Raw genomic sequence first — 22,068 nt, 5'->3', positions numbered from 1 at the left:
AGATCGTGGGCGGGCTACATTAAAAAAACCAAAAAACTCCCACAAGTATGCACTTTCCATTGATTCTAGAATAGAACATCATGTGCACATAGGCAGAAACAATTGACTGCCTTTCGTTTAAAAAAATATATATTTCATTTTTCAAAAACAATATTCTTATACATTTAAGACATTTTCAATTTCTATACATCTGGGACTGCTTAGATCCCTGGACTCCCCCCCCCCCCGCTTTCCAATTTTCCTTTTCATTCTATTATATATAACTACATTTATCTAATCCGTTTTATCTCCTTTTTTACCTTAAATCATATTACACTATAAGTGCGATAACAATCCTGCTAACGTTTTTAAGTATCTACAGTGGTCTTTAAGATATTTTCCCCACTCATAACTAATTTTTAAAAATCATCTTGTTGTCTGATCTTCACAGTCATCTTTGCCATTTCGGCATAATCCATCATCTTGGTTATCCACTCTTCTTTGGTTGGGACTTTCTCTCCCTTTCACTTCTGGACGAGCAGCATTCTTGCGGCTGTTGTCGCATACATAAATAGTCTTTTAAAATCTTTTTGCATTTCGTCTCCTGTTGACTGCCTTTCCCCCATCAGCTCACAGGCAGTGGCATAGCTAGCTGCTCGGGCACCCGGGGCAGCGCAAATGCCCTAAACCTGGGGACGGGGCAAGCCATCCATGGGGCGGGGCAAGCCAGGGCAGAGCATGCTGCGCAGAACCTCCACAGAGTCCACAAGCCCCATGTTGCCATTTCAGACAGCGCGGAGCCTGCAGGTGCCCGAGCCACTGCATCACTCCCCAAGAGACGTGTCGCTCAGGCGTCCTGCAGGCTTGTTGTAGCTCAGTTGCCAGATCGACTCCCTCCCCTCCTCCATTTGCTTCCATATCCTTCCCATGCCAGGTACGGCCGACAGACCATTCATGAGAATGCAGGCTCTCCATGTTCCTTGTATCGTCTACTTTTGGTCTGAAATAGTATAAGATTTTGGCCTGCTTTTTCCTTGCGGGGATTTGTGCCACTTGTGTCAGAGAAATTCCCAGTTCTTTATAACTCTGTCTTGTGAGTACCATCCCCAGACTAGATTTGAGTTACTTTGTCCTGTCCGTACAGTGGTACTTCTGGTTAAGTACTTAATTCGTTCCGGAGGTTCGTACTTAACTTGAAACTGTTCTTAACCTGAAGCATCACTTTAGCTAACGGGGGCGGGGGCTGCCGCTGCCGCTGCCACTGTCGCCACACAATTTCTGCTCTCATCCTGAAGCAAAGTTCTTAACCCGAGGTACTATTTCTGGGTTAGCAGAGTCTTTAACCTGAAGCATATGTAACCTGAAGCGTCTGTAACCCAAGGTACCACTGTCCCTTATATACTTTGTGCATGTGTTTCTTCCTTTTACAGAGGTTAGCCCCGGGGAGGGTACAGAAGCCCCAGAGGATTCGGCAGTGGCCCAGGAAGAAGCCCCAGCTCCAGCGCCTGTCCCAGATCCCACCGCTGACGACCCTCCAGTTAATGTGACAATCACAGTGACCGCCACCCCGTGACCACCAGGAAATGTGACTCCCCAGTAGTCAAAATAGCTTGGGGAGAGCTATTCAGCTCAACAAGGGGAGGACAGTGATATGGGGAAGGATTGCAATGATTGGGGGAAACTGGAGGGAGATATCAGACTGCTCCTTGAATCAGGCAAGATCTCTCTCATCGCAGACCCTGAAGCTTCTTCCTCTCTGAAAGCAGAAGGCCACATCTAAGCACTAGCCACAGAACCAAAAGGCTCCTTGCAGCAAAGAAGGGGTAGCCTGTGAAAAATCTGGAGGATGCCTTCCTTAGAGAAAGAGGTGTGCTTCTTTCCTTCCTCTTTGTAGAAGCTGGCTGGGCAGTTCCTGGTCTAGGAATGATGATGGGGAAGCCTCAGAGGTGCCACTTTAGTTTGCATGTGGTTGCTGAAGATTCAGAGACCTCATCTGGGAGACCTGGGACAAAATCCTTTTATCCAACAGATGCTGGTTTCTTTGTACATTAGTGGGTGTGCAGAAAACCATTGCTAATGATTGGTCGCTGCTGTTAAACAGTCTGATGCACTGACAGTGTGGAATCTTTTTTTTCCTTAGTGGGAGAAGGAGGAATCTGAAAGTGCCTGGGATATTAAGTAGGTGTGTTATCCCTGGGCTCCTTTAGAAAACGATAGAGTCCTAACCCCCTCTCTTCCTCCAGCATCTCAGAGGTTACTCATTTAGATGAGAGTCTAGTTACTCCAGCTTCACCTTTAAGGCTAAATCCACCCTTAAGATGTGCTAGGGAAAGAGCTGCCACCATCTGCTGAGAAGCAGAAGCTCTTGCTATCAGGATCAGTTGCTTTGGATTAATAGAAAGTTGCATTGTATCACGTCAGACAGCTGATTCATCTAGCTCAATATATTTTCAGAGGCAGGGAGGAGGAGGAGGAGGAGGAGTTTGGATTTGATATCCCGCTTTATCACTACCCTAAGGAGTCTCAAAGCGGCTAACAATCTCCTTTTCCTTCCTCCCCTACAACAAGCACTCTGTGAGGTGAGTGGGGTTGAGAGACTTCAAAGAAGTGTGAATAGCCCAAGGTCACCCAGCAGCTGCATGTGGAGGAGCAGAGACGCGAACCCGGTTCCCCAGATTACGAGACTACCGCTCTTAACCACTACACTATGCTGGAACCTACGCGGTGTTCCCTCGATAAAAACATTAATCACTCCTGGCTATTGGCTATGCTGCCTGAGGCTGATGGAAACATGCAGTACATAGCATTTGGAAAGCATCACATTTGCTACCCCTCCATTTGCACTGACTGGCAGCACCACCTTAGAGTTTCAGGAGTGTCCAAATCCCATTTGGAGATGCTGGGGACAGAACCTGGGACCTTCTGCATGTGGCCCATGTGCTCTGCCACTAAAACCCTGTTTCTCTGACAGTTGGGTTCAAACCAAAAGGTGCAAGTGGCTATTTAACATTACACGAATTACAACTGCAGAAATGGAAAGCAAGACCTTGCTTCTAACTCAATATTTGTCTTAGGTGGGTTTTTTTTTTAGTTTACTTGGCTGCCAGCCTGCTTTAAACCTCAGACCTATTTCTCTAATTGCTGGCTAGATCGAAACCACCAAGCTGTTTTCTACAGCTCCCATCCAAGTGGAACTTGTTTAAGTCCTCAGCTGACATTAAGCAAACACATTCAGTTTGCAAGATATATAGTAGGCTGAAGAAAAGGTCGTTTTTGCCTATCTCAAGAAGATGTTTGCCTCTTGGAGACAATGACAATTGTGATGGGATCTGTGAGCCATTGACTGAAAATTTTGATTTTTCCGATGAATGGATATCTCCATGAGTGCAAAGGCTCATCCACATTTCTGTTTGCCCCACCACTCCCCCCAACCCCCCCCCCCATGGTTTAGCACTGAATGGGAACGAAGGGCAATTGGGTTTTCCCACAGATTGTCCTTGGTTCCAAATCATCGCTAAAGTGCTGGTTTTCCAGGGGACAGTTGCTGGGCAAAGGCAAAACAGCTCAAAGCCATACTTTCTAGGCACGGGACAAGGGGAAGTGCGAAGGAGCCCAAAGAAAGGGCCCAAACTAACCTACCATCCAGATCCTAAACACATTTACTTGGCCAAAACCACACCCACCTGCCTGATGCCAGACACCACAAGATGTGGGGCAAGTAGAAATGTGGCTGCAAATGTACCATCAGAAGCCCTAAAGTGTACTCATGGTTTTGTATTGGCAAAGAAGAGCAGCTGATGAGCAGTAGAGCCAAGGCTTCTGGATTAGCCTGCACAAGGGACCTGCCCATAGGGAACTCCCTTGTGCACCCAGTGCCTGCAGAAAGCAGGTGTCAGGTCAAGTGCTGCATTTAAATAACTCCATTTAAAAGATATAGAAGCACAGTCCCAGGTCGGATCTTGCCATTTTGGTAGAGATAGATGCTATCCTTTCTCCCCAATGGTCATCCTACAAGTTAAATTCACTCTTATGGGTGCCCTTTGGAGATAGAGGAGCAATAAAAGTCTCGTGGTGATTGCCTTTGCAGTAGAAGCTGCCCTCACAGCTCTACCCATGTCTGCCCCTTGTGACTAGCTGACAGTCACCTTTGTGTTTGATCCACAACAACTCAGGGAATATTTATTTGCCATAGCTATACCCTCCCTGCCGCCCCTCCAGTTCAGTCTTGCTTGATGGAAATGGTTGGACGAATCTATTGAAATGGGTCTGACGTCTCTGCTCAGCCTAGACTCTTAGACCACCTCTTCCTTACTGTCTTTTGAAGGAGGCTGGGTAGTCTATCTGGAGCCCCAGGTCCAAGAAGAAGTGTGGTAACCAAGGGACTAATTTCCCAGTTTGGGAACCCCAGTGTGATTGTATCATGCACCCATTTCAGGGCTTTGCAAATTTATTTTGCTCCTTGGGAATGGCTGCGTCCATCTCTTGCACAAATATGAGACAACTTCTAAGTCAATGGCTATAGGTTAGCTGTTGGAGGTGAAGAAGATTCTTTTTTGGGATCTAGTGGGGAACCTGTGACTCTCCAGATGTTTTGGATTCCAACTCCCATCATCATGGACCATTTGGGCTGGGGCTGATGGGAGTTGGAGTCCAACCACACCTGAGGGCCACTGATTGTCAATCTCTGGTCTAATGTGGTGATAAATGGCCTGAACACCAAGGAACAAAAACGGATGGGCCACTGGAAGAACGCTGCACTTTAGAGCTTATTTTGTATTATTGGACTGGAGGTGGAGCAGTTGCACACTGGAATGCTCCTGCACATCAACAGCACCTGGAATGCTGAAAGTGAGAGAATCTCCTACCAAGGTAAGAATTCTTGTCATTTGCTAGGCTGCATTAGTTCTTCTCTACCCTGAAATTTGTGGGTGGGAGAGAGTATTCACCCAGGCAGTTCAACCCCCACATCCCACTGTCTGATATGGTATGGTCCAGGGAGAAGGATAATTTTAAGAGCTCTCTTGAGCATGTGATGTAAATCACCCCAAAATTCATATACCCAAGAACCATGTGCAGAAATCTTCACCCAGTCAGAGCACCACAACTCTTGCCAGTGGCATCATCAAGACTTTGGAACAGGCATCCAGGGTCCCACTTAGCAACATGAGCAGGCAAGTTGGCATAAACAGAGGACTGGTTTCCCATAGCTTGAAGTGAAGTGAATTATACACATCACTGTCTAAAAAGTGTTGTCACTGTAAGACAATAGTCCAAAATTACTGCACCACAAGTTATTACTAATGATACCCCACCCCACCCCCTTTGTCACCCTTGGGCTTTTTCCTTCTTCTTCTCTTCTTCTTCTTCTTCCTTGGGGATAGAGTTTGCCTGAAAAGACTGGGAAACTGTCTAATCCGGTATGGAAAAGTGGAGCTAATAATGGCTCTACAGACAGAGCCTGTAGCCATGGCTCTAGGTTGCTTGCAAGTCCTTCTTGCAATACCCTTAAATGCTGCCTAGGTAAGTTCTGTGAATGCTGTGATTCCTGCTTTAAATGGAGATTTAGCCAGGGGCTAAACATGTCCATGTCTCATGCCTGCGCACACACAATGCCACCAAGCTGTGGCTCAACACACTGGCTATTGTTGCAATGAGTTTCATCAGTCAAACAGCATCACTCCCTTGACTGATTTCAGCTCACGAACTGGCTACTTTTGCTCTTTCTATTTCTCTGTTTCCAACATGTGACCTTTGGATCTTCTGTTCAAGATGGAAAGGCAGCTTATACATTCATTTACTGATGTGTACCTGCCCTCCCATTTATTTATTTTTGCTGAAATCAACACAGCCATTCCTAGGTGATTTATGGTGGTCCAAATCTTAGCAGGTGGAGGAGAGGCTGAGCTGATGATCAGGGACAGAGGAATGGATTGAAGAGCCAGTTGTTTGCTCAGCTCATTGTTGAAATGAATGAGAAAGGGGGTGGTTAGGGGCACACATGCTAACAGAAGTTCTGACTGCATCAGATTAATCCCTCCTAGTTTTAAATCCAGTGCCCCAAAGAACATAGGATGTCAACAGCTACTTTAACCATAGGAGACATTCCTTTCATTGTCTCCCAAGAGGACAGTCAGAAAAACTGTGGGAACTGCCAGCCCCACAAGCACCCACCCGGTCTCATCTGCCATGGAATCCCTGCATCCTCTCATCTCTCATTAGCGACTTGCCTGGGCCAATAAAACAGGAGCCCTAAGCAACTGGAACAATGAGACTCTTCAGCAAACAAGGCCCAGGCAAAGACCCAGACATATTCTCCCCCCTCCCAGCTTGTCTAAGGGATCGGTGGGAGACGGCATTCACTACCCAAGCAATCTGCCTGCTTGCGATCAAATTTCTGTACACAGTGCATTTTGTTGTAGCAACCATACCACCACAACCACACAGACATTCTCTTCTAATATCTACACCAAAGAAAAGTTTGTGCCTCGGTCACTGGAAGCCCAACTCCTGCGTAACCGGTTTCTCTGCAATTAAAAAGACAGACCACCACATTCTGCCTTTCTGTAAGGTTCCCTAGCCCAGAAATTGGGAACATGTGGCCATTCAGATTTTGTTGGACTCTCTGTTCCCATCAACCCCAGCTAGCATGGCCAATGGTCAAGGTTGTTGTTGGTGGGTCACAAGTTCCTGACCTCTGCCTGAGTCCAACGGGTCCATGTGGCTTCAGCCATTGTCACTGGGCTCCAGACTTTGTAAAGATTCATTTCCTTTTAAGGGCTGCATTAACACCAAGTACTGCTTTTGCCCATCATTGCCACGCAGCTAGGAAATAATTCACAACTATGCGATTCAAATCACAGGAACCCACTCTGAGGATCTGGATCAGGGTACACTTTAAAAGCAGGTACCTTCAAGGAATCTTGTTTTGGGGAACATGTTGAGGCTGCAATATCCACTGTCTCCGTAGGCCATGATAGAAAGTAGGATTCCATTTCCTACCTTCTTAAGAGCGATCATAGGATTTGTGGAAACTTAGACAGGCAAAACAACAGCTCAAAAAGTTGAAACAAGAAGATAGGGGTGTTGCAAAAGTCATCCAAAGTACCAGTGGAATGCATTGACCAATTATATGAGGATGGGTGGACTAAGGAGTGATATAGAAGCTGTAGAGGCGTTGCTGCAGGTCCAGTTTTAAGGCAGTGGCTGCTCAGAGATAGCTGGAGAGGGGTCTTGTAGGGAATTTTGAGTGCAGGATTTCTGGTGTAAGATTTTATAAACAAGGCAGTCTGACCAACTGCAGGAAGCAGTCTTGGTTCAGAGCAGTTTCACAGGCTGGTTTGACTACACTACACTTTCCCTTAGAGCAATCTAGGAGCTTCTCAACTTATGTCCTTCTCTTGAGGTGGTGAGGAGGGAAGAATGCTGTAGCATTCAGGTCCTGCTTCCAAACTTCCCCCAGGCATCTGGGTGGTCGCTATAAGAACAGGGTGATGAGCGAGATGGGCCCCTGGCCTGATTCAGCAGCTGGCTTCTTATGTATATTTATTCATCTTTATAAAAACACTTCTAAACTTCATTAGGGGCCCTTTTCAGAGTTGACAGTTGTGGAAGATAACTGAAATGCTGCAAACATTAAAGGCCATTTAGACAGGTAACACAGATCCACAACAGGCAATATTAAAAATACACAAGGCTTGGCAGTATACACGTTATGTGAAAAAGGTGCAGTTTGCTTTTGGTCCCTGAAGTGGCATCCAATTCCACAATTATTACAAGCCTGTTCTAATTGTCTGCTGGAAAAACTGGTCCCCAGAGCAAGGCAACCATAGTAAGTGCTTGGGTTGCTATTTTATATGAAACCTCCACAGCAGTTTTAAACACCAATGCGGTGTAGCAACAGCTGGTTATGGGATGGCAGTGGCAAACACATGGAAGCACTGTAATCCTCAAGCGCAGCCTTCCCTCACCAGGTGCTCTCCAGGTGTCAGGACTATAACTCCCATCAGCTCTAGGCAGCACAGCCATGGTTAAGGAATACTGGGAGTTATAGTTCAACACTTCGGAACGGCACAAGGTCAGAGAAGGCTGGCCTACTGTCACCATTTAAATAAGGTGTGTGCCAAATAGTGGATTTGAAATTAGTTATTATTTGTGATTATTATTATTATTATTATTCCAAACGTATTATCAAACACCAATTTAAACACCATAAAATAATGTATGTATAAACTTATGTATAAACTAAAAAACATCAAACCTATAGAGGGCAGCATAAAATTACCCAATTGATCTATTGGGTTCAGTAAAAAATGCTTGGGGAAATAAAAAAGGACTTCACCTGTTGTAGGAAAACTATCAGGGTGGGTGCCAGAGGAACTTTTCTGGGGAGTGCATTCCAAAACCAGGGCACAACTATTGAAAAGGTCCTGAAAATATCCCCATATGTCCGGGGTAAACATAGTATACTAACCAATCGTTTCATTTTATGATGCGCAGCTGTGTGTGTGTGTGTGTGTGTGTGTGAGTGAGAGAGAGAAATGTTGTGTGTACAACTACTAATACCAAAATAGCAATAACAAAGCAGCGTTAAGCAGTTAACTTACTTGGCATAGCACTTGGAATCCATAATTCTGGAGAATTCAGATTTAAACATTGGAGACTGAAACACCAGACAGCAATTGTAACTATTACACCAAAGCAGCAGCATTCTCTTTAATATTAAAAACAAGGAAAATCCTGCTCAAACCTACATCATTTAAACATATGTACAATTTTCTTTTTTAAAAAAGAATATTACAACTTTTAAAGGAAAATATAGTGTATTTTTTTCTATATGATACAAAAGACATGCATCTTTAAAACCATTTATTTGCAAAAGAACAAGAATTACAAATATTAGAACGCTTGCTGCTTAGACAGCAATACTTTATTTAACCAAGTTGCTTTTAAGAGATTGGAGGGGGATAAGACCTTTTATAATGAAGACCAGTATCCCTTAACCTGGTACCCTTCACAAGTTGTGGGACTCCATCAGCTCTAGCCAGTATGACCAATGTTTCGGGATTACGGAAATTGTAATCCAGCAACATACAGAGGGCACCAGGTTGAGAAACACTTCAGTTCCATAGGCAGGACATATTCCATCAAGAAAGTTGTTAAAAAAAAAACTTGTCAAAGCTGAAGTGGTTTCCCAGCACTGGCTCCTTATATTGAAGTAAGGAGGACAGATTTCAGTGGGACATACTTGCCAATTTTGTGCTTGGACTTACAGACTTGCTAGTGCCATGCATAACATGGATAGCTGTGGTATAATAATATATCGCTGCATCAGTTCTTGCCATTTTAAATTAGTCAGAAGCCCTTCTAATGAGTCAGAGACCTTAAGGATGAACAAAAGGAGAACATCTAACCTATCGCAAGCCAAAATTGTGCATTTTGTTTCTGCTTTAACATAATCTGCATCTTTCCATGAGGACAGATGCCAAACTACTGATGACAGACATGCAACAGTTCATCTGCGGCAGTAATATATTCTGATCATGAATTTTGTATATGAGAAATATTCAGGGAAAATCTGCTAAACACTAAAAGCATGAGAATGAATGTGGAGTTTAGACTTCTACTTGCTTATTTGGTTCCAAAGCTCTGTGAAGACATGAGGATTAGAAACATTGAGAAGCTAGCATTCTAAAGATTTTAAACAAGATGCTGTAAGTCTTATGAAAGTGCTTTGTGAGCCATTAAAAAGTCCCACAAATTTATTGTGCTTAATGAATTTGAAAAGGCAGTGACAGCTTAAGTGGATACCAAGTAGGAAGGCACATTATTATCCATCAGTACATGCAAAAACAAGATTTTCTTAGTTTCCTGGTCAGAAGTCACTAGTCAGAATCTAATATGATAGTGGGAACTGAATGAGCGGGTGGATCAGAGAAACTTGGCCACTTGTCTATGCTTTGCAAGGTTCATAATTACACACCTATGATTGAGGGAAAACTCACAATCCCCCTAAAATATAAAGGCAATATATAACTTTTATAAATAAAATACAATAAAAAGGAAAAACACTTAAAACAGTGTCACACAATATAAATAAAGCAGTCCTTGATGAGATTCTACTACAACAGATTACAAACTCTTTCCCAGCCTCCAAGTATGACCTTCTCAGTTCCACATCAAAAAGCTCATGTTACCTGCCTGGACTATTTTGAATTGAAGTGGCCTCGTATGACAGAGGTGCCAGAATCCCTTAAATTCCCACATCAAAGGTACTCTGACATTCTTGCTTTTTGAAAAGGCATATATAATAATTGTCTCCAAACCAGCTGGGACTTTGCTTCCACCAGGTCACATTCGTTTACTAGTTGTCACTCCCCCTCTAAGGCTTTGAAAAGTAATTTCTCAGAAGTGTCCAGCCGTTAGTTTAGTTTGGAGATGAGCAGCAGAGATGGTCTGTGGGCCTAATTATAAATTGAATCAAGTCTTGTTCTAATTTCCTACAAAGAACGGGGTCCTTGCACAGTAACCCAAATAAGCACTGCAAATTCTCATTAGGGAGCCTTATTTATAAAATTATATAATATACATAATATATTATATAAAATAATCACACACTATATACACACACAGCATTTGACAACTGCTGCAACAGATATAAAAATACAAAGCTTGTTTTTATCGCGCGCGCGCACACACACACACACACACAAAATACACACACAAATGTTACTCAGTATGGTACATTGCACCTATGATCACCTCTGCTCTTCTGTAAGGGGCTTGCAATTACTATTCAGTATATTTGGCCTTTCCTCTATTCCCCCCTCACCCCTTCTTCAAACGGGGCGTTTCTAGTTCCTGGATCTAGCTAGGAAAATGAATTCATATTGCCGAGGGGCAACAGCAAATATAGAGTTACGTGCCTCCAATTCGTGGAGCTGTTTTACAAGTGTAAGTTTGTTTTATTTGTGCTGGTTAAAACTGGGAGAAGGTGGAAATATGCAGCTAGCCTTGTGACGTCCACATTGTGCCCTCAGCTATTTCTGAAGCACAGGCACCTTTCTTAAAGCTACATATACAGGTGTTGTACAACTTGGCTGCAAGTCTGACACAACCATTGAATAGTGTTCGGCGCTGCGGGGCGAAGCAGCTATTTTGTACTCCAAAAGAAGTGAAACAAGGGTGTTAAGCATTCTGCATCACCCCCAACCCTGACTGCCCTGCTTTTACACCTATTATCCAAGTTCCATGAAGATACACAGAATAATCATGATCATTTTTGGGAAGCTCCTCCCCCCACAAAAAATATTTTATTCAAGTTGGCAACCCTGGGAAGGTGTAAGACAAAGAAGTCAAGTCGAGTCTGAAGCTGGTACCTAAACCAAATGAACAAAATGTTCTAGAGGCCTTACATTCTAAGCTTGATTGTGTAATGCTCCAGTGTATTTATAAAGCAGCCAAAGCAGAACCCTTTTCTGGACCAACTTCTGGGAAAGGGTGAGTTTGTACGACCTATTTCATAGAATGTGTTGCTAAACTTAACTACCAACAACTAGCACTTTTGTCCCCAAACCTTCCTCAATACTGCTCCATCTTGTGAAAGTTAAGTTATAAAGGTTCTAACTGCGGATTAACCAGGACAACCATTCTCAACTTCCTCCATTCTGGCCATTTCCCTCCTGGTGTTTCCCTCTCTAAGCTGTTTTCCTTAATGTGGACTGTGTATGAACTTATTTACCCTTAAAGCAAACTCCAGAAACACACTTTTTTTTGGGGGGGGTAGATAGGAAGAAGCCATTTCCAATCCAGAACAATTTTGATTGCTTTCCTAAATCACTGACATCAAATTCTCCCCTTGCTTTTTTAAACCCAAGCATCCTACAAAGCCTTTCAAAAAAGCTCACCTAACCCAAGTAGGAAAATGTGCCCTCCTTGATGCACAGGACATATAACAGGAACATCAGGAAACAAATCAAAACACTTTAGAATGGCAATAAGGGGCGCCGGTGCAAAATACCCATGCTCAATTCTTCCACCCAACAGTAAGGGTTACATAATGTGTTTGCCAACCATTAATTGTTGCCCATGTTGTGCCTTTCACTATCTGGAACGAGTATGGCAAGAACTTCACACCTCAACTACTACATTCACTTAAATGAGCCTCTCTTCAGTCCTGCCATTTTCTAACAAGTTTTCGCTAGCACTGACTGAGAACCAGACTTCCACTGCAAGTTCCATGTTTTTCCACTTTAGGGTGTTTAGAGTTAGGTGGCAACAGTTCATTAATATGCTATAACAATTTAAATTTCCATAGCCAACAGTTCATTCTGTTTTCATTAGCACAGAACCATCCTGTGGAGTTATATCACCAAATTGTAAATTATAAACCGAAGATCAACTTGGATCTGAACCAATCCAATAAGTTACTTCACCTAAATGTTTGCACTATAATGAAGCTGTATTCTTCCAATGTCCGTGGAAAACATTTTAGTATGTCTCCTGTAATGACAACATACCTTCAGATAGTCACAATGGTGTTGTGCTGGGAGGGATGGGAAGGAATTTCTCAAGACATAAATAAAATGAAAAGGCAAAAGGCTTTCTTAAAAACATACATTCATAGGACACTACACCAAAAAATAAATAGCATTTTTTATAATTAACATCCTGTTGTAAGTCTCTTTCAGCGACTCTGCTGTGCAGTTACTGGCTTTAAGTGGGGAGGGGAAGGAGGTCAGTTCCTTAAGTCTCTTGTACTTGGAGCTGTCGAAGACTCCCCAAACCGTCCAACGTAACGCCATTTGAAATCCCTTCTGTCTTTTCATTACAGTCTTTTGAAAGAGGCTGGAGAATAAGGGGGCTCCAGCTCAACATGTGATCTGATGTTTCCAAATGTGCACTGTGATCTGCAAATTAAAAACGCAGCTATTATCATCTAGTTGTCTATTAGCAACTTCAACAACCATCAAATTTATCAAGAGGCTTCATACAAGCTCCAACAGGCTGGGAAACAAGTCTCCTATTTGATGAATCATCAACATTTCTCCCTCCCCCGCTGTCCTGCAGCTCTTCTATCCTAAGTAGCTAGTTTGATTAATCTTAGTTGCTGAAACACAAGATCACAGCCGAAGGTGGTCTTGGCAGAGATTTAAATAAATTAGCACAGTGTTTAAAACAATTTAGTCACCACAAATAATCCAAGGAGAGTACTGGATGAAATCCATTTTTAAAAAAGAAAAAGAAGCCCGCAGTTTAAGCACCACAGCACCAAATTCCATAACATGCACAGGGAACCACAAGAAGCTTAAGTATTTAATCTCAGTCTGAGTTTGGTTTCTGTGCTAAATTGCTCTGATTATAAATAAAAAGCAACTGCCTCGGAGGCAGCTATATATTTTCACAATTCCCAAAATGCTGGCGTACCTTCTATACAATCTGTACTGAGTGGATTCACATTTTCTTGGTCACAGGAGTCCCGAAGAGATGGGGGATCCACTTTCTCCTTGCCGTCTTCCTCTGCCTCAGCATTGCATCCGGGGGTTGTGGACGCTAAGCACATTGCAACCATCATATGATTCAACGGTTTCATTTCTAAACTGTCCTGCTGATAAGGTGCTACGATGGGCATCACAGCTGCAGGGTTGCTTCCAAAAGTGCCACTGGTTTTAGTGAAGCACCTAGAAAAATTCAAACACGTTCATGGAAAATGGCTCACTATAAAGTATACTGTAAATCACTTTGTGATGCACCTTATAGAGTGATTCATAAATTAAATAAACGTTTCATTACCCAGTTGTACAAAATAGAGGGTTTTTTATTTTTTAAAAAAAGACAGCTCCCACTAAGTGCTCTCTTACACATTTTTAAATGGGGTATTTTTTTGGAAATATAAGAAAAAGAACTTCAATATCAATTTGCTCTTTCAGTTGGTAACTTGACCTCTGTTAAAGTGCTGCTGATAGAGTGATTACATTCAATATTGGATTCTTCAGCATTGTAAACTTAGAAAGTGAGAACATGCTTTTTAAGCCTTCCCAGAAAGAATCTTTGATAATTCTCTCTCATTCTGGATTGTGAAAGACTAGTCAAGCAGGGAAGGAAGTCAATTCCTTATAGCGGAATCTACTTAGCCTTTGAACAACAAAAAAAGGCATCTTACAGCTAAAATCCTTTGTAGACATGCCCAGAGCTAATCCAAAGTGTTGGGAAACTGCCAGTGCTATAAATGTTTGCAGCTGGAGAACCAGCTTCTAAGGACACTGAGGTGGTTATCAACTTGCTTTTTCAACTTTCAAGATATATGCTAACAAGTACTTAACTATATTATTTGTAACTAAACAAATGAGAAACCAAAGCACACCCATATCTATTTAGGACAGGCATATGAACTGAAAATCTGGGACACAAAGCATGTGAACAATTAAGAATATTCTCCAAAACTATGATAGAAGTAGCAAAAATATTTTGACACTGCACTTCATCCTCTCACATATATACGTGTTTACAGTGATTTAAATTAAACCTTTTCTTGTTACAGGGTTTATTAAGAGAACTTGAAATAAAACATAGAAAGTATTCTTCCACCAAGTAGAGGAACTACTGGCATATACATTCTTTGAATTCATTCACTTTTCATTGACTACGGTTTGCTAGCTCTCCATAATTATCTCCTAGGAAGAAGATGATTAACATGAAGCTCTGTCTTAAATTATTCCTTGGCAACCACACCACTTATTCACAATGGCTGTCAAAATACATCCTAAAGCTACATAATATTTAGCTTTACAGACGGAGAGCTTATTATGTGGAACTTTCTTTAGCCACAGAAGCAGAATCATAATTAGAAATGCTTTGTTATTTATACAGTGCCAACGACGTGCTTTGCACTTTACAGAAGAAACCCAAAAGTCGCCCTGCTGCAAGTAGCTTACAGTCTAAATTTCGTCATGATGAGAGACAACAGAGCTAAAGGGGATGAATGTGAGCAGATGGAAATACACAGAGACTGTGTTTTGGCTTGTGATCAAGATTAAGAAGTCAGGGCACAGGATTCACAGAAGAGGTGGATTCAGAGGAGGAATGTGAATGGAGAGAGATAAGATTCATTTCACAAATGGAACACTCATATGGACAAATACAACACAAGCTGCAAGATTCTTATTTGCAGGATATTTAAAATGTGTCTCAAGTTAACAAGCCATCCTCTTAATTTTTTTTAAAAAACTTTCAGGCTCCCTTAACCTTGTGCATAGCGGAAGAGTGTCTAGACAATGTAGCACAGAGCAGCATATATCTTTCTGTACCGTGTGAGAACCTATGTACTTGAACAAATGGACATTCAAGACCTTAGCAGGAGTGCTATTGCCCTTTCTCCATTTCTATATTTTCTGCCAAGACAAGGAACTGAGCTGCTCCTTGCACAAGTTACCAGCCAGCGTCTGTCTATGTCTTCTAGCACTGCTGGATTATTCCATGAAGTTCTTGTGGCATAACTTTCCCACGACTATTTCACAATCCCCCCAGGAAGGTCGTAGCCCACATCTTGAGACTCTGAGAGTTACCCCAAATATACATTTGCATCTCCTACATTTACCAACTAGAGGATTATTTATTCCATTTTATATGCCATTAGGATGCTTAAGCACTGTCAGCTAAGACACAGCACAACTCTACCAAGTTAAAAAAACCTGATGCTGCATTTACACAATTTACATACAGAAGTCACTTTATACCTCTTTACGTCTGAGCTTTAAAAGCCAGCCAGAACAGGGAAGGTTATGTCTGTCCTAGAATGAGGCAGTAAAATGGACTGCATCACATCAGACTACAGGTGGAAAGATGCTTTTGAATGCTCAGCTAAAACCTCCCCTCATTACAGCTAAGGGTTCTATTCCTGGCAAGGCTTTTAAACCAATATGGGGATCATATAACAATGTTTCTATCTTCTTAGAGGCCATGCTCCGCATCTCACTGTCATCATAGGTCCAGCAGGATACTGCATACTTGGCTGCAGTGTCTAGACTCTGGAACGGTCTTTGGGAGAGTCAACTGGTCCCTTCTTTAATGTCATTTATGTGAATTGAAAAGACTTTGTTCTGCCACATTTTTAGCTTGATTTGAGTAATTCAAACCTGTTGCTGTATATTTTTAACAGTTCTATTATTGGTAAGTTGTTATGTTTTGACTTACAGTTGCGACATGCCTTGTGGGTTAGGAGTTTTTATAAATTCTGCTGCACGTGTAAACCTAGCCTAAAAATACTTCTGGAAGGTATCCAGGCTGAGACTTCAATGGAAATCTAGAAGGGAGTTCCACATCTGTAAGGCAGCAACTAAGAACCTCTGTTTAGGAGCCTTTGCTCTTCCAATAGTATAGTCAAAGTGCGCATATCAAAACAATTGCAACCTCACCCCTACCTGAGCAATCAGATCCTTCCCATATCCTATTGCAAGAATCACAGAGATTCCCAAAAAGAATCACAAATGGAGACAGCAGAGGCAAATGCTGATGTGCACACTGTGGTCTAACAATAATCATGAAATTAACTCTCCTTGTGTATTTTTAACAGAAGACCTGTAAAATCCGACTTTTGATAGTCAGCATAGATCTGCTACTACATTTTTGTCTGATTCTATTTGAAAGGATAGTACATTTGCTTTAAAATTTGCAACGCAGAATGGCTTGAATGCTGGGGGATAACTTTTTCTTTAAAATAAAACATTATTCGCTTTGTGCATCTAAAGTAATAAACACATAAATACGTGACTGACTCAAAACACAGGCAACTATAAGTAGAGATTGTGCAATCCTGGAATCATAGTTACATCAGTCTTTGATTAGAGAAGACTGCGATGACTGCACCACACTCAATACTAAGAAAAACTGACACCACAGAACTGCTACACAGTTCTACGGTACAATCATCTATTTTAGAAGCTGTGCTTACTTAAGTTGACAGCAAAGGAATTAAGAATGGCTCCTGACTAAGCCATTTAATTTCCGCTTGTTTTACACTGAAGGGCAAGAAACTGGCTATATTCTGGAATGAACAAACTTAAAAATGTTTGCATGAGGGTTTTCCCCTTACTCCACAAGCCACGAAGCTCAAAATATACAGCCAACACAAGGAGTGCTTTTTATCTTCTGTAAAAGAGAACTATTACCCCAGGTGTATTTAAAACAGTCTGACCAGGAAAACATTAGCATTGATCCTCAAATGTTGAGTTTGTTTGATCTAAGGGCCCAAAAGGGTCAGCTGTGTGCAAAATAAGACCAAATTAACCCTGGTAATCAACCAGGGCATTCCACGTGTCCCCTGCAGACAGACAGTGGTTTCTCGCTGACTACGGTGTGCAATGTTTGCTAATGGAAAGTTGCAAAAACCAAGGGTAAGACTAAAGAGATGTTGACTGAACCTCCTCTCCCCAACCCCCATGCTGTGACTTCTCATTCCTGCCACTATGGACCCCAAAGAGTCACTCTTGAAATGCGATAGTCTCACTAGAGCAGCCTCTGGTGCACCTAAAGGAGTTGCAGTTGAAATGGAAAAGCCAAAGAATTCAGGTGCATGTGCAGAGACGTTTGGCGGCATACATGGCACTCTGATTCTCCCAACTAGTTATTGCTGTTGTCATTTAATAAACTTGGGGGGGGGGGGAGGATTGGCACCTTTTACAAAAGAGTAAAGTGGAAATATCTAACAATGATAATATTATACCCAATGTTACCTCTGCTTGATTATCTTTATTACTAGTTCTATCCAATCACCCAGTTTCTCTTGATGTGCACATGCAGTTAGCTTCTTTTAGAATAATGAAATTGTCTGTTGCAGCATGAAACTTTCAGTCTAAAAATGATGAGCTTGTAACAGCTGTTCTTTTCTGACATTGTGCTTCCTAAGAGCATTTTTCTGTGTCGATGGATGGCCTTTGTGGCAACTAGATACTATACATTTGAAGATGGAACTGTTTTCAGGACTCTAAAAGCAGCCAAATGTATCCAGTGCTAAGCAGTGAGCCACACCCAACCTTGTGGCTGGTTCTTGGACAGCTTCATTTCTCCTGTTGACTCTTATAAATGTTATGTGAAATGACATATGTGCATCTGTGGAAACTGGAAATTCTCTTGCTTGATGCTACATTTTTGGATGTGGTGTTTAGCCTGCCATTGATCTGAAGTCTCAGGAGAAGGGTTCAGAGATACTTCGCTGCAAAATGCAGATCCTGTATTTTTGGAGGTACTCGGCTCATTACCTAACTGCATGCCCCATCCTCACTACAAGTATAAGAGCTCTGTTAAAACACCTGCCATACTTCAAAACTGTCAATCCAGTACGCCCATTTTGCGACTGGAACATACAAATTGAGCAGATAATCCGCATTTCTTGTGTTTGTTCTGTTTTGCTGTACAGAGCTTAGGGACTTTTGCCTTATTTTGGGGCCTCTTCATAGTAATAATTCAATATAAAAGGAAGAAAACAGAGCGCACCTGCTGGGCTATCATATACCAATGCAATACCATAGAGGGAACAAGCTACTCAAAGATGTTCCAGTTGGAAAAAGACTGGAAGGTGCTGGTAGATGGGGAAGATAAAAGAGAATGGATGGCAAAAGAACTATGCCTCTTGGAAGCTTAGCTTACAAACTAAGCTACGAGGATCCAGAGAGAAGCTCCTCTGGGTGATGATATTCATCCCTTGTTTGGGATGTTTGAGACACCCATGCTGAAATCACAGTGGTATAATAACCACAATAAACCTAGAAGATTTGCAAGCTCACCCATTTATTTGCAATGGCAAGGTAACAGAACACAGATTAGATGGTTTTTATCCTGAGGCAGCATCACCAGCTGCTATGGTACCTGTTTCTGGACTCAAAGTATTCGAGAAATCCCAGAAAGCTGCTGTTAGAGTGCCAACATCTTAGGATGCACATTTCCATAAAACGTAACAGCTTCTTTAAATAAATCTTGCATAGTCTTTATGTGAAAATCAGGGATAAAAAGCAACCTCCATTTGAAAGCCCCTAAAATGCATAGGTGTATTAAGCAACTGGAGCAGACTCAATCCCAAAGCTCACTTTATTCTCCTTTCCCCGGTTTACTACCTGTTATTGTTCCGACAGTTCCGGCAGTTCGCGCATTCTGAAGGGTCTGTCTGAGGCATAGCTGTGTATACACCACCACCCTAGATAAATTGGGGGTTTGGGATGGGGAGAGAATAACAAATCAGAATAAATTCAAGCCCTTAAGCATGCCATCTGTTACATTTAACAACAACAACAGATTCTATTCTAATTTGTAATGAAGTTTGGCATTCATCAAAAAGACAGAGCGCACAGTATTGCAAAATTTGTTTTGTAAAGCCTAACTTTCAGCATGTATGTTACAGCAAAAACTAACAGCTGTAGCTTGCCCACGTATGTTGTAATTTCCTTGGCTCTATTTTCAGCTTGTAGTGCCCAACTCAAATTTGACAAAACTGAAAATGCTTCACACACAGATGAGACATGAAAGTAATTTCCTTTCCAATACAGACTTTTGTCTGCTTGTGGAGACAAGATATACATGTGGCTAGTATGATGAATACATCTGACTGATTTTCTTGGAATTAATCTGATTAGATCAGCTTGCTTCACCAAACTCAGTTTTGAAATGTTCTTTATTTTCACAGATGCAATAATTCACCAGCCAAGAGTGATTTGGGGTTTGGGGGTGAGAGGGATTTTGAATTGTTGGTTTTGGCTGCAGAATCCTTTACAAATAAAAATGCTAAGATTAACACATACCTCACTGCTGAATGCAAGGGAGATGCAGGTTTGAGGAATATTTGAAAATGAGGTAGTACAGGTGGCAATAAAAATCTGTATTTAACTACTCAAGTCAAGACTGTGAAAGACCATTTTACATCCAAGACTCAAACTCTACTGAACAAATCTTTCTGTCCAGTATTTGACTATGAAGACATCCAAAGCAAAACTGCTCCTGTACACTAGTTCTAAGTTGCCACATTTGCTCAACGCAATAAATTTGCTCACCAGTAAATCATAGTTCACTGTGTAGGTCAGAGGGCCTTAAAAGAACGTACTATATAGCCACACAAAATTCCAATTTCATACTCCAATTTAGCCCTGGTGTGTTGTTTCAAGATGAAGAGGACAAATTAGAATATTATAGGCAGATTCTCACTTTGATATTATGGATGGGGCAAGTACAACAGACACATGGCTCTCATTAAGTTGAAGAGTGTCTCTCTCTCTCTAAATGTCAGTATGCAGCCCTTTGAAATAAACAAAACCAGTGAATAAGAAAAGAAAAGGCTTTGCTTTGGATTATTTTATAGGCATGCATGCTGAACTACAGATTTCATATTTAGTTTAAAAGTACTACAGTGGATGCTCGGGTTGCGAACGTGATCCGTGCAGAAGACAAGTTCGCAACCCACAGCGCCGCATCTGCGCACAAGGGGGGTCGCGTTTCGGCACTTATGTGTATGCGCAAAGTGCGATTTAGTGCTTCTGCGCATGCGCTGAAACCTGGAATAAACCATTCCGGTACTTCCGGGTTTGGGGTGGTGCACAACCTGAAAACACGCAACCTGTAACCCGAGGTATGACTGTATTTTTATTAAGAATGTAAATGTCAAAGTGAGAATCAGGCCTTAGACAAGCATCTAAAAGAAAACTGGTTAACACCTGTTTTAGGTTTGTGTCCCTGGAATACCCCTATACAGACAATAGACAATTGTTCTGTTTAGGTTCACATAGTCTGGATATATCCATCACTTACAGAATGCTTATAGAATTGTGTTTTGATACTTCTAAAATCAGTGTTTGGGTTGGCTTTTTAGAAAGAATGAGAACTTAGGATTTTAAGAGTGCTGCAAAAAGAAATAAGATAAGGTAAGGTTATCTGAAGTGGCAACTCTTGCTTGAGCAGCAATCTGTTTCTCCCTAAAATGAAGCTCTTGTGTTCAGTTACCAAAAACAAACACTAGTCCTATATTCCCCACTACCCTCAGAAGTATACTTACTCAAAAAAATTGAACACATTATTTGTTTCCCCATAAAATATTCAAAACGTTTTGAGCAGGACTAGTGTTGAAAAAAAATTAGTATTTAGATAATTCCTTGGGGAAACAAATGAATATTTTTTTCATAATACATGGGCCTAATCACAATCATTCTTAATAATTTCAACCCAAGTCTCAAACATTCAGAATGCAGATAGACTTATGGTGTGTCAGAGCAGGACCAGGAGGAGGGATTTTCTGATTTATTAACCTAAAGTTTTGGCACACTGTAATGTAATAAAGTGCACTGCTTAAAAGTTAAACCTGAAATGGGGCTGTAGTAACAGCCTGGTCATAAAGCTAAAGGTTCTGGCACAATTAATGGAAGAATGTGAGAAGTCTCCAATAAGATCACAAAAATCTCCAAGCAATGTAAGTGAGTGGAAGGGTATCCAATGTGTAACTGCCATTATTACTGTGACGTAGAGTTAAACTGAGAATGCCTGAGGAATAATTCCACCCAAGCACCTTCATTAAAGTTGGGCTGACAGCCTTCAAGAACAAAAAAAACCAACAAAGCAGAATAGTACATGGGAAACTACACTTATGCAAGTTACCTCTATCTATCTATATGCTGGTTCACACATAAAAAATCACCATTGATGACATGCACATATATAATATAAAAATAGATCACTAAAAGCACAACTTTCTTCAACCAAGTCTAACGCAAAACTTTTCAATGGTGTTTGTTCATCCCATCAGGTTCACACATGCATGCATAACATCTTTATTCTGAAAAACTTTGCAGAGTCACAAGAAATGATGAGAACTGAAAGACAGCATATTTGCTATGCTTGATCTTTTAGCCAACCTTTTTGAGCCTCTCTGTAATCACCAGGTTAGCAAAACATTAATATTGGGTGTTAAAAATGCTGTTTAAAAATGAAGATTCTAACCCCTAACAGTGCAGTAAAAGCTCATGGGTTATGTAAAAAAGGGGGTTGGGTGGGGATAGAGTTTACAAACAAATCCATATATTCAGATTCAAAATATAAAATTAACTGAGATGTATGGAGATG

General features: G+C 41.5%; 2 protein-coding genes across 5 annotated transcripts in view; one reads left to right on the top strand and one right to left on the bottom strand.

The window, feature by feature from the left end:
- The window catches only part of VSIG10L2 (V-set and immunoglobulin domain containing 10 like 2), a 67,050-nt gene extending 64,955 nt beyond the window's left edge, over positions 1 to 2,095 (top strand). The window contains exon 14 of the mRNA XM_083588502.1: positions 1,410 to 2,095. Coding sequence (XP_083444628.1) covers positions 1,410 to 1,552 — 143 coding nt within the window. The 3' untranslated portion in view covers positions 1,553 to 2,095. The remainder of the gene's footprint in view (positions 1 to 1,409) is intronic.
- A 6,562-nt stretch (positions 2,096 to 8,657) lies between these two features.
- The window catches only part of CDON (cell adhesion associated, oncogene regulated), a 117,491-nt gene continuing 104,080 nt past the window's right edge, over positions 8,658 to 22,068 (bottom strand). For all 4 annotated transcript variants that reach the window (XM_083588351.1, XM_083588349.1, XM_083588352.1 and 1 more), the window contains 3 exons: positions 19,083 to 19,162; positions 13,402 to 13,655; positions 8,658 to 12,884 (listed from right to left, as the gene is read on the bottom strand). In XM_083588351.1, coding sequence (XP_083444477.1) covers positions 12,721 to 12,884; positions 13,402 to 13,655; positions 19,083 to 19,162 — 498 coding nt within the window. In that variant the 3' untranslated portion in view covers positions 8,658 to 12,720. The remainder of the gene's footprint in view (positions 12,885 to 13,401; positions 13,656 to 19,082; positions 19,163 to 22,068) is intronic.

The sequence above is a fragment of the Podarcis filfolensis genome (genome assembly GCF_964270895.1).
Source record: "Podarcis filfolensis genome assembly, chromosome: 15".
Lineage (NCBI taxonomy): Eukaryota > Metazoa > Chordata > Lepidosauria > Squamata > Lacertidae > Podarcis > Podarcis filfolensis.
Note: the sequence above shows the minus strand (reverse complement) of the source record. Positions and strands in the feature narration are given on the sequence as shown.